This window comes from Ipomoea nil, unplaced genomic scaffold (genome assembly GCF_001879475.1).
Source record: "Ipomoea nil cultivar Tokyo-kokei standard unplaced genomic scaffold, Asagao_1.1 scaffold0276, whole genome shotgun sequence".
NCBI classification, from domain to species: Eukaryota; Viridiplantae; Streptophyta; class Magnoliopsida; order Solanales; family Convolvulaceae; genus Ipomoea; species Ipomoea nil.
Window position 1 is genome coordinate 3829414 of NW_017616704.1, and position 13251 is coordinate 3842664.

At 32.1% G+C, this 13251-nt stretch overlaps 2 protein-coding genes across 2 annotated transcripts; both read left to right on the forward strand.

The window, feature by feature from the left end:
- The first annotated feature begins 8515 nt into the window (after nucleotides 1–8515).
- Nucleotides 8516–9526, forward strand: LOC109155818. Its single transcript, XM_019303478.1, has 2 exons — nucleotides 8516–8579; nucleotides 8688–9526. The coding sequence occupies exons 1-2, from the start codon at nucleotides 8516–8518 to the stop codon at nucleotides 9524–9526; spliced, it is 903 nt and encodes a 300-aa protein (XP_019159023.1).
- A 522-nt stretch (nucleotides 9527–10048) lies between these two features.
- LOC109155822 (ATP-dependent DNA helicase pif1-like) lies at nucleotides 10049–11527 on the forward strand. The gene has a single exon (XM_019303491.1). It carries the CDS (start codon nucleotides 10049–10051, stop codon nucleotides 11525–11527), a length of 1479 nt encoding a protein of 492 aa, XP_019159036.1.
- Nucleotides 11528–13251: the final 1724 nt, after the last annotated feature.

The following is a 13251-nucleotide window of genomic DNA, read 5'->3' on the forward strand; positions in this document are numbered from 1 at the left end:
TGTATAGATATGGTGGAAACCAAATACGGGACATAAGGGAGAGCAAATAAAAATTAGGGCATAAAATATTTATAAATATATACTAATATTGAAGATTTAATTTATTGATAATGAATAATTTTTTTTGAATAAAAGACATTGTAGACACATAATTCTAAATTAAAAAATGATATATATTATTTTTTGTTGTAGCTACTAAATTATTATTTTTAATTAATTTAATAAGAGTAAAATAGAGTACTAATTATGTCAACTGTGATTGGGATGAGGTTCGAACCTAAGACCTTTAAATTCTTATATTAAAATCAATGAGTAAGTTAACAATGAACTAACAGAAATTAACGGAAAAGATAATATTTAACGGAAAAGTTAACGGAAAATCACATTCATTAAGGATAAATTAGAAAATCTTAAGGAAAAATTAAAATCTGATCAATCTCAGCCATTCAATTGATTAAAAAATTTGACCGCCATTTTTTCTACCCATTATAGGCCTAACTCTCTTGGGCTCTTATTAGTATACTAGTTTTTTTTACGCGCTATGCGCGAATGGGATAATGCCCAATAATTATTTTTAAATAAGTATTTCAAAGTATATCAATGTAATATTATATAGGAGATGTTCATGCATAGGTAAATAAATATTGTCAATAGAGGATGCTAATAAATAATTTAAAATATATGGTTACAATAGATATTGATATAATGATATAGTAAAAAATATTAATACCATAATGGTCTAAATCATTTCAATAATGCAAAAGCATAATTTAAATATTATGTTTTGTTCTAAATAATCAGATGAAAATTAATTAAACCAAAAAAAAAAAAAAAAAAAAAAACTTAACCTAAATTTGATTTTTTTAAAATAAAAAATTCATGAAAATCAAATAATAATTTTAAAGTAGTTCCTGATTTATAATCTTTGATGCTCAACTTTGAATGTTATGTATTTAGTCGAGCTAATTATTTTATCAAAGTTTATTTTAAATTTTATATTATATTTTTTTAATACATTTTAACATATTCATAATATATGTTTAACAATTATGCCAACTATACTTGGGATGAGGTTCGAACCTAAGACCTTATATAAATTAAGAGTATGTTAATAATAATAAATAGTTAACGGAATATTCCGTTACTAAAGTTTAAACTAATGGAATTTAGGGTTATTTAAGGGAAGAAAATAATATAATAGAGGGTAAAAAAGGCAAATCATTAAAAGATACTAAAATCAAAATAATATGAACCATTCATTTTAAGAAACAATTAGTACCGACATTTTTTTTGTTCCAGTTAAGGGCCTAACATTATTCGCTCTTATTAGATTTGTAGATATATATATATATATATATATATATATATATATATATATATATATATATATATATATATATATATATATAGAAAAGCGCTAATATGCGGCGGGGTCTTACGGTGCGGCGGTGCGGTCAAATTCCAGAATACACCAACAGTGTTAACAATATGCACCAACAGTGTAATAAAAACACACCCCAATGAAATGTAATAAAACATCACAAAATACACCACAGACTCAAAAAACCACACCATATAACTCACCACCCCCAATGGTGTATTTCCGAACAGTGTATGGTGTTTTTACTCACACCTAATGGTGTGTGTTTGGTGATGCAGGGCTCTGTTTACTCTGTTTTGTGTGGTGTATTTCCTAACGTTGATGGTGCATATTTGGTGAACTATTGGTGTTGCCGCACCGTAAGAAATAACCGCACCGTAAGACACTGCCGCATCTGAACCCGCCTCTATATATATATATATATATATATATATATATATATATATATAGTAGATATAATATATAATATAATATAATAATTATAATTATAATTATAATTATATATAATAAAGCAAAATCTTAGCACAGTGAGAATGAGAGCTGAGATAAAACTAAGCAAATACTATGTATGTGATACAAAGATACGTAGAAAGAAATGTAATTTGACATGCATCTTCTTATGATATCCAAACATATGATGACCCAAGAAAATACTGGATTTCAATATATTGTTGGAGATTACATTCAAGATGGTAGCTTAACAAGTGAGTAGAAGGAAGACACTCTTGTTCCACATTGATTTAATAAGGGACTCTTTCCCTCCTTATTGCCAACCCTTTTGGGCGTCTTAAACTATTGTAGAGTGAGAAGGAAAGGGGAATTCCACACGCGCGCATCGCCGCCGCCTGCCCGGCTCGGTTTGTGCGTCGGGGTGGGGTGAGCATTTTACTCGGTCCTTGTTTTTGTTCCGAGTTTTTTGCCCTTTTAGAGGTAAATTTCGTATAGAAATCTACCATCCACACATTAATTTGTGTTACAGTTGACTTCCTATTTTGTGGGCATGTTCACCACAAACTCACCTTAATTTGCGAAATAATGAATGGCTGAGAGAGGAGGGGTGGGTATTTTCAGCACTATAAATACCCTGCTCTTCCTCAGTTCTAATCACTCAATACATTCTTCTCTTCTTCTCTTCTGTAATCCTGAACTTCGGTGTTAACTGGTCGAAAGCAACCGGTAAGACTGTTACCGTCCTCGGTGTTAACTGGTCTACAATATTTGCTTTTAAAGTAGTGTCTTGCGCACGTCACTGATTGATTCAGGATTTCTTCTATGCTCAGCCTATATAAACAGTAGCCTAGATCTACAACATATTCTGACCAATTTTCCAACATATATATGAAATTCTGAGCTGATCTTATTGCCTGGATATATGTTGTCTCAATGCTTTTGTCGACTGCCAGATTTTTTCCACAAATAAGGTTTTGCAGTAATTAGGAGCCAAATATACAAGATAATATTTTGTCCACCCGGCCTACTGGTTATAGGTTGTCATGTTTGAAAACTCAAAATGGATTTAGATATAAAGTTCGCGGTCCCGTCCCTCCGTCCAAAACCCCAGTTCATTATAGCTGCGCTCTTTCCGATGATGTTGATTATCAGAAACACATCCACCGGAGCCAAACTCCTCTCTTGGAACTCAATTCTCCCGCCCAAACTGCTCCACTCTGTTTCTGCAATTTTTTGCAGGAGAGTATTTGTATTTGTGGTGTTGGAATTTGTTATCAAAGCAAGAGATAGTGCCCTGGTGAGATCATAAGAACGAACGGCGAATACGCTGGGCTCATAGTTTCTCTCATCTGTATATAGTCAAGTACTTTATAATTAAATCTATACAGAGTAAGCCAACATACAATGGATAACCAAACCAAGTATGTCATTACCAAAAATATAAATTCTTATGACTCTTCTCTCTCTATATTAAAGCCATAAGATTTCAGCCAAATAAGGACTACAACTAAATTCCAAATCAAAGTTGTATTTATCAAAACATTTATGCCAATCAAAACAGTCAAGTACTAAATACTTAAGTCTATACAAAGTCTTACAACATACAATTTCTAACCAAAACAATGTTTTTGAATACAAAACATGTCAGTGCACTTAAATAGTTCTGTAGTGTCTTAAGCAGATAACAATTTGCAGTAGTAATCAGAAGTATACCTCCATAAAGCTGCTAACGAAACTGCGAAATACATAGTAAATGTTGCAAATCTAATTTATTATGCCGAGAGACAGATAGTTTACAAATTACAGAGCTTACATAAATAGAAAATTCCAATGGAATTTTGTGTCAAAGTTGTGAAATCTTGAACGCTCGGTTAGCCAGGTAAGTAAGTATAACATGACGCCTTCATTTGTGGTATTTGCCAGTAGTGGAATTCAATAGATCACCTTAAACTAAACTCCAAATATATTAATATAGTATATCGTAACTCTGAAATGTAATGGCATCAGAAATTACTATCATCATGTGCCATTTCCTTGAAAACAAATGATAGAATCTGAGTAAATTAAGACAAACAGAATTGTGAACTATTTTCAAAAACAGAAAATAATAAATCAAATAAACTGGGAATCAAAAAGAGTACTGGATCTAAAATTTTAAAACAAAATACGCATCTACTAATTAGGTGACTGTTGACATCAAAATTAAATTTCATCAGTTCTGTTCTAAAGCTAGAAAAAATAATATTAGTTTTGACACCAACATATGCCAGGATTAAGACTGAGAATAAATACTACCTTTTCAAGGTGTGTCTTTTCTGCTTCCCAATACAAGTAATCATTAATAAATTCCAGCAAAATTCTAGGGAATTTCATTTGGCTTTTATGTTTTAAACTCAGTTACAATCAGATAATCACATTTAAATGCAAAGTACACAATTCATTTTCAACTAAACCCACTACCTACAGAGAAACACTTTCCAAACATTAAGCAGATCAAATCAATGAGGAAGTTAACTAAATCAACTGTCATCGGGTCCAAAAGGAAGGAGACAATTTCAAATAAAGGTACTTTGAACATTGATCGAAACATCAATTACTGTCATAGTTTCTGTGTCTTTCCTATATTCTGTCTATAAATCTTCTCCTATGAGTTTTGAACTTTTTCTTTCTTGCAATTATGAACTGTATAAACATCTTTCAAATCTGTTTGAGTTTAAAAAGCAGAAATTATCATAGGAGAGCAAGGATAACAATATAGTATAGCTATATTCAAAAATCAAATTTCTTGGTAATTATAGGAAAGCTAAACGTTAGAAACTGCAAATTAATAGAAATCAAGTGCAACATATAACACTAAGTTGCTAAATTAGTGAGTTTCAAACCCTAATTATACAAACATACAATTTAGCACACATAATTCGAATTGAAAACCGATTTACATTTCGATTTTTTGGGCAAAAATAGTAAAGATTAAGTAAGAATGAGTACGAAAATTACTTACCTTCATCCGATTGTTGAGATCCATGAAAAGTAACCACCTTGAATGTTCACGCGATGGTAAAATAACACTGCTTCGTATGATTTTGGGCTATATAATACAGATCTGCGTTCATCTAGGTTGCATCCGTAGAAACAAACAACCATCTCAATAGATCTAGCTTCAAAAAAAATAGGATTTAAAACCCCAAACACAAATTTAGGGTTTCCCTAAATTCGCCCTCTTCTATCTATCTCTCGAAGCCAATCGCAGTATAGTCTGCGATTGGATCAAGAATGTGTTTCGTGGATAAGGGCAATGCAAAATTCAGATGCCATTAACGCCTAAGACGTCTGGATTACAGAGATAGATAGAGAGAGATAGAGTGAGACATCGTAGAGAGAAGAGGTAAGTAGACAGTGGGAGTGATGATCGGATTGTGGACACTTCGATCTTCTTTTTTTTTTTTTTTTTTGCTATATATATATATATATATATATATATATATATATATATATATATATATATATATATAAAATTACGGAGTAGATAATATGTATATATATGTGTATAATATATAGTATGCTTATTTATTCTTAGTAGCTATATACGCAGTGGAATAAATTAGGTTAATATGGTTATTTTATTCATTTTTGTTAAATCAATCTTATATATGGTGTTTATTGTAATTCAAATATTGTATTTAAATTATGGTGTTACATATATGTTTTATTTTTTGTTCAGTCAAATAGTTTATTTTATGTAATCATTGTATTATTTAAATCTAAATCAAAAATTATATTAATACTTATTTATCTTATTGGTTATAAAATCGTTATTGTTTTTATGACAGAAAATGATTGTACGGAAAATGAAACATTCAACACACCGAAACTAACTACGATTGCTGGTAATTCCTTTATTTCTAATTGCAATATCGGTATTATGGTATAGTACATTTAATAGTGATATTTATATTATAGAGATATTAATGTTAGCTTTTTGTAATTTTTTTGTTTAGAGTGCTCAATAGCAATCGAAGTGTCAAATGATAGATCTCAGCTTACATTTGTTAATGAAACATCTCAAAATAAGAGGCGTTTTACTGGGGCACAGTGTGGAGGTCTTTCTAAACAAGCTTTTAGCGTATACAATGGTATGAGATGTTATATATCTATATATATTTACTATATTACTATATTTGGAATTTTAGCATCAGTATTAAAACAGATTTGTTTGTTTTTTCAATTTTCTTAATATTTGTTATGGTTAAATATGGTTAATATGCTTATATTATACATACGCTTATTTATATAGGAACCTTATGTGTGGTGTTTATTGTATTTGAATTAGGGATGTTACATATATAGCCTTTGTTTTTTTTTTTTTTTTGGGTAAATTTGTTTATTTAATGTAATAATTTAATTAATCTTATTTACATCAATAATTATATTAGTAAATCTGTATTTTATTGGTTTTATTAGTAATTAATTCTTTATTATATCATAAGATTTATTAGTAATTCTTTATTTTATTATCTTATTGTACAGAAAATGCAACATTCAACACACCAAAAGTAACTGTGATGGATGGTTAGTCCTTTTATTTTAAACAATGTTGTCGGTACTATGATATATTACAGTTTATTCTCATTATTTATATTAGAGAGATTAATGTGAGATTTTTTCAAATTTTTGGTTTAGAGTGTTCAATTGCAATACAATCGGCAAGTGATAGAGAGAAGATTACATGTGTTAATTCAACATCTCAAAATAAAAGCCGTTTTTTGGTGGACAAAGTGGAGGTATTGATAAACAATTCTCTATTATAAATTATATATCTATATATATATTTACTATATTATATTTGGAATTTTTGTTTGTGTATTAAAATTAATTTTTTTCCTAATAGTTTTACAAAATATTACTCAATCAATGACATCGCAATCTAACGTGCTCGAAACTACCCCTATGGTGTCCAATGAAAGGCGAGGGCCTTTGACAAATCTAACAAATGGTAAAGTTGCGCAATGAAGTAAATCCTTTTTAAAAATATGAATTTATATAAATTGCTTTATGAATAATAACGTTTGTTTTCATCTTATAGTTCAAACAACAAGATCATGCGTTGTGGATTACAATAGCTCAACACCAAAGGCGTCAATGCAATTTAATTTGTTGTCAGCTTTTGATAGTGTGGTCCATGATACACCATCAAACTCTACAAATGTTAATGGTGAGTATAGGTACGAGTAATAACCTTTATTATTTGAGTATAGGTAAGAGTAATAACATTTGTTTTCTTCTAGATTATTACAGTGATATTGGTGATCAAACGTACTCATGCAATCATTGTGGAGCTATGTTTTGGTTAGAGGAGCGAGTTAATAAATCTAGCGGTGTTCGAAATCCGAAATATTCACTATGTTGCAGTCATGGAAAGATAAAGTTGTCGCATCCTAATATTCCACCTATGGCAATCAGACAGTTGTTCTTTAACCAAGATCAAAAGAGTACCCATTTCTTAAAGAACATTCGGTGCTTTAACAATATGTTTTGCTTTACTTCCATGGGGGGAAAAATTGACAGAACGGTCAACAATGGTAGTGCACCACCGACTTTTAGGTTACATGGTCAAAATTTTCACTTAATGGGTAGTTTGCTCCCACAATCTGGCGAGAGACCAAAGTTTGCTCAATTGTATATTTATGATACTCAAAATGAGATCACAAATCGTATAACTGCACTTGGGTAAGTTATGTACGTTTATTTAATTTAAATAAATTAAAATCATTTTTGTAACAATATAGATTATAAAATTGTATGGGTTTTTCTATTTCAAACAGGGAAGATGAGTCAAACAATACAATCCATCGTGAAATTGTTAAAGACATTAAAGATGCACTGGATGAAATTAATGTTTTGGTTCAGAGTTTTAGAATGGCCAAAATAGAGATGGAAAGTAACCATAGAGCTGATATTAAAATCAAACTCATCGGTAAGAGGAACAAGGATGCAAGAACATATAACTTGCCACAGGTTGGAGAGGTGGCGGCATTGATTGTTGGTGATTTAGATCCAAACATAGGAGAAAGAGATATATTGGTGGAGTCTAAAGCTGGACATTTTCAAAGAATAATTGAATTAAATCCGGCATATCTCCCACTGCAGTACCCACTACTCTTTCCTTATGGTGAAGACGGATACAGAGACGACATACAATTTACTACTCTTGAAGGAAGGAGTTCAAATGCAATGAGTAAACTTAGTCCCAGGGAGTATTTCTCATTCCGTTTGCAAGATAGGTTCAATGAAATGTCAACATTGCTTTATGCTAGACGGTTGTTCCAACAATATTTGGTTTATGCTTATACCATGATAGAATCAGAACGCTTGGTTTATATTAGGTCTCATCAAAAGTCACTTCGATGTGAATCATACAAATGTTTGATAGATGCGTTAACACGTGGTGAAGTAGATCCTACTGCCCAAGGAAAACGCATAATTTTGCCATCGAGTTTTACCGGAGGTGCAAGATATATGGTGTAAAATTACCAAGATGCAATGGCAATTTGTAGATGGATCTAATATCCAAGTCTATTTATTACATTCACATGTAATCCTAAGTGGCTCGAGATTGAAAGATTTTTACAACCAAGGAAACTCAAAGCTGAAGATAGGCCAGATATAGTATGTCGTGTGTTTAAAATGAAATTAAATGCACTAATTAAAGACATTCAGAAAGAGAAAATTTTTGGAGTGGTAGATGCAGGTAATTTATGTGATTTCATAAATATATTTGATTATTTTTGGTTGTTTCATATCTTTTAAATAATTAACAATTTTAAAGGTCTAATTTCACATTGTTTGTTTTTTGCAGTAATTTACACCATTGAATTTCAAAAAAGGGGATTGCCACATGCTCACATTTTGATATTCTTGAGCAAGAGTAACCCTTACCCTAATCCTAAAGATATTGACATGATCATATCTGCCGAGATTCCAAGTCAATTGTGCGAATCTAAGTATTATAAAGCTGTAGAAGAATTTATGATTCACGATCCATGTGGTGCAGTTAGGAAGAATTCACCTTGCATGCTAAATGGTATGTGCTCTAAATTCTTCCCCAAAAAATTTGTTGAAAACTCAACAGTGGATTTTGATGGATATCCAATATATCGGCGTAGAGATAATGGTCGTACAGTACAGAAGAATGGGATTGACCTTGATATTAGATATGTTGTTCCACACAATAGACATTTGCTTATGAAGTATAGGGCTCATATTAATGTGGAGTGGTGCAACCAATCTAGGTCAATAAAGTACTTATTCAAGTACGTCAACAAGGGTAATGATAGAGTCACAGCTGAATTCTACAATAGTGGGGTGGAAGAATCTACTGGAAAGATTATAGATGAAATCAAGATGTACTATGACTGTAGATATATTTCACCCCCTGAGGCCGCGTGGAGGATTTTTGCGTTTGACATACAATTTAGGAATCCATCTGTTGAGCGCTTGAGTTTTCATCTCCCCAATGAGCAATCAATAATATCTCATGACGACGATTTGGTCAATGATGTTGTAAATCGACCGACAGTAGCTCAAAGCATGTTTACGGCCTGGTTTGACGCTAATAAAAAATACGCGGCAGGAAGACAATTGACTTATTCACAGATGCCAACCAAATTTGTTTGGAAGAATGATAAAAGAGAATGACAACCTAGGCAAAGAAATTGGGCAATTGGTCGAATCTTTTATGTGCCACCAAATACTGGTGAGATTTTTTATCTTAGATGTTTACTTAATATAGTTCGTGGACCGACTTCATTTGATAAGATTAAACAAGTAGATGGTGTTCAATACAATTCATTTAGAGATGCATGTTATGCACGCGGATTAATCGAAGATGATAAAGAGTATGTTGATGCAATCACTGAGGCAGCAACTTGGTCTTTAGCCCATTCGCTACGTAAGTTGTTTGTTACACTTTTGACATCCAATTCAATGTCCAAGCTAGAAAATGTTAGGGAGATGGTTTGACAATACTTATCAGATGATGCTCAATATATTTCTAGAAGGAACCTCTCAGTCTCAGGTAACATTTATTGTTATATTATTAATTATTCATATCAATTTTTTAAACCATTACATCTTACGTTTTTTTTATTCTTATTTTGTAGATTTAAGTCTAAATGAATCTCAAAAAAAAAAAAAAAAAAAAATTTTGCGTTGCTTGAAATGGAGAAGTTGTTGAATGCTTGGAACAAATCTCTATCAGATTATCCACCTATGCCAATGCCAGATGAAAACAACGATTGGTTTTCTGGTAACAGGTTGTTGTTCGAGGAGATGTCATATGATAGGGAAGCTCTATTGCATCAACATAATTCGTTGCATCCGAAACTAACTGATGAACAGTTAGTCATATACAATAAGGTGATGGCAGATGTTGAAACTGAGAAAGGTGGAATGTATTTCGTTTATGGTTATGGTGGGACAGGAAAAACATTTTTGTGGAAGACAATTTCAGCAGCTGTACGGTCCAAGGGCGAGATAGTTCTAAATGTAGCATCAAGCGGTATAGCTTCATTGCTGCTACCTGGTGGTAGGACTGCACACTCCAGGTTTGCTATACCAATTGCTGTTAATGAAGATTCCACTTGCAACATCAAGCAAGGCAGTCCACTTGCTGAATTGATAATCAAATGCAAACTAATAATTTGGGATGAAGCTCCGATTATGCACAAACATTGTTTTGAAGCATTGGACCGAACAATGAGAGATTTAATGCGTTTCAAGAATTCAAGGAGCTCAACAATGACATTTGGCGGGAAAACAGTGGTGTTGGGTGGAGACTTTAGACAAATTCTACCCGTTATTCCAAAAGGTACTAGACAAGATATAGTGCAAGCCAGTATTAATTCATCTTACCTGTGGAATAATTGTGAAGTTCTTCGTCTAACCAAGAATTTAAGATTGCGAGGTCTTACTAATGAAGACGATGTTGAGAAGTTAGATAGTTTTGCCAAATGGATTGCGAATTTAGGTTATGGTAATCTTGGTGAAGACAATGTTGTTGATTGCAATATAATGATATCGTCTTCAATTGTATTAGAAAACGAGGTTGATCCTATTAGACAAATTGTTGAAAGCACATTTCTTGAATACCGTTCTGGGAACATGGATGAAAGACAACTGGAGAATAGAGCTATATTAGCTCCAACATTAGATGTTGTTGTTGAGGTCAATGAATACATGAATGGTATTAATCAAGCTGCTTCAATGACATACTTGAGTTGTGATTCTGTTTGCAAGGCGGAGTCAAACTTTGATATGCAATCTCAAGTACACACAACAGAATTTTTAAATAGCTTGAGGTGTTCAGGTGTACCAAACCACTCTCTAACGCTGAAAGTTGGAACTCCAGTTATGCTGTTGAGAAATATAGATCACTCGATGGGGTTGTGCAATGGTACAAGGTTAATAGTAACACAATTGGGAAATCATGTTATTGAGGGAAAAATCATAGCTGGGAATAACGCAAGTACAAAGGTTTTGATACCGAGACTATCTTTGACTCCTTCAGACCCAAGACTTCCATTCAAGTTTCAAAGAAAGCAGTTCCCACTGATGTTATCATATGCAATGACAATCAACAAAAGTCAAGGTCAGATGCTTTCACATGTTGGTTTGTTACTGAAAAAAACATGTTTTTAATCATGGCCAATTGTATGTTGCAGTTTCTCGGGTCAGTAATCCAAATGGTCTTAAGGTCTTAATAAGTGGGGAGTCTAGAGGTCTTTTAAATAAGACTCAAAATGTAGTTTATAAAGAAATCTTTAATAATTTGTAATTGTTGTTTCATTATTATATAATGAAATATTTTATTTTGTGTATTTGTGACGTCTATAACCTTATTGACCATATATCATGAATAAAACAATTTTTAATATATTTCGGCATAATAACATGGTCGTGCATCGTACGGGCGCAACTACTAGTGACATGGGGAAGCATAACTGCTGTAACTTTCCCATTAGTTTTAAACTCTTGTTCTCTTCATTATTAATTATCCTAGTGCAAAGTTTTAAAGGATTTTTAAATGGTAAATTTTAATAGATTTTTAGTGACTTTCAAATATATACTTGCAAAGTTCCAATGATTTCTATTGATTCTTACTATTTATAATTTTCTTTAAAAAATGTTATAAGGAATAAAAAAATTATAGTGACAAAATAGTTTAAATAAAATATTTAAAAATATACTTGCTAGTTATGCATAAAATAATATCCTACTATGATAAGTACTAAGTAGTAATGTATGGTTCGATTCTTAATTTTCAAAATCATGTTTTATCATTATTTGGAATATGATTTGTTGGTTACAGGCACGCAACAAGTTTACTTGCTAAACTCCTTTTGCAATCCTTCACATAGCTTTAGACACTAAGCTGCACGTTCTTCACTGCTTGTCTTCTTTGTACTTGACTAAGATTTTGCATTGAGTTCATAGCTTTAGACACTCTATGCTTGAAGAAGTCCCCTATATATAAAGTTAAGGGGACCAGAAATTCGAACGTTTGAAATATTTATGTTGACATGCACCTTCTGAGATGGTAGGTGTCCAAAAGCTATATATCATCTCTTGTTTTTTCGCAACACATCATTGACTTTTGGGTAAAATCTATTTCCTTTCAAGTGAAATGAATGACTCTGTCTAAAGTATGTCTGCTAGTCGATCTAGTATATGTTTCACAAAAGTCTACTGAGTCATGACTCGAGTACTGTACTTTTGTTGATTCTTTTATAGTAAGATGGGAAAACATCTATCAGAAGACCTTAACACCAGAATTGATTGGTCTACCTTTTGTTGACATAAATTCCAAGGGATCGGAATTAGGATATGTTGATCGGGTTTGCTGATGATGTTTGTCACTAGGGTCTACCGATCATATGGGAAAGAATAAGGTCTGCCGATAGTATACACTATCAACAACAAATTTTTGGGTAGGTAACTTTTGGTTACAACGCCTTGCAACGACTAATTCCTAATTTTGGTATATACAAAGTTCAAACAGAAGGACTGTTACAATGCAAATTTTGAAAAGTCAGTCTCTAAAATAGATCAATTAATATCATCAAAATCTATAATTCCTAATAATTTGACAAATTGATATCATACTGCGATAAGTAGTAATGTATGGTTGGCGTAATATACATCCATCTTTGCAAATGGCTAAAGCTTAAGAATAGCAAGCAGTTTATAAAGCCCTCAACAACGAACAAAAGAGCAAACTACTGATGATGATTTGCTGGAATTTATGTCAATTAAGCAAGGAAAGATAAGCTCTGGAAAGACTGGAATAATCATGTCTGATCTCCTCTGATCTGCCCGTTCTATCGTGAACAAATTAAAGCCATGTCCCATTACAGTGAATGGAA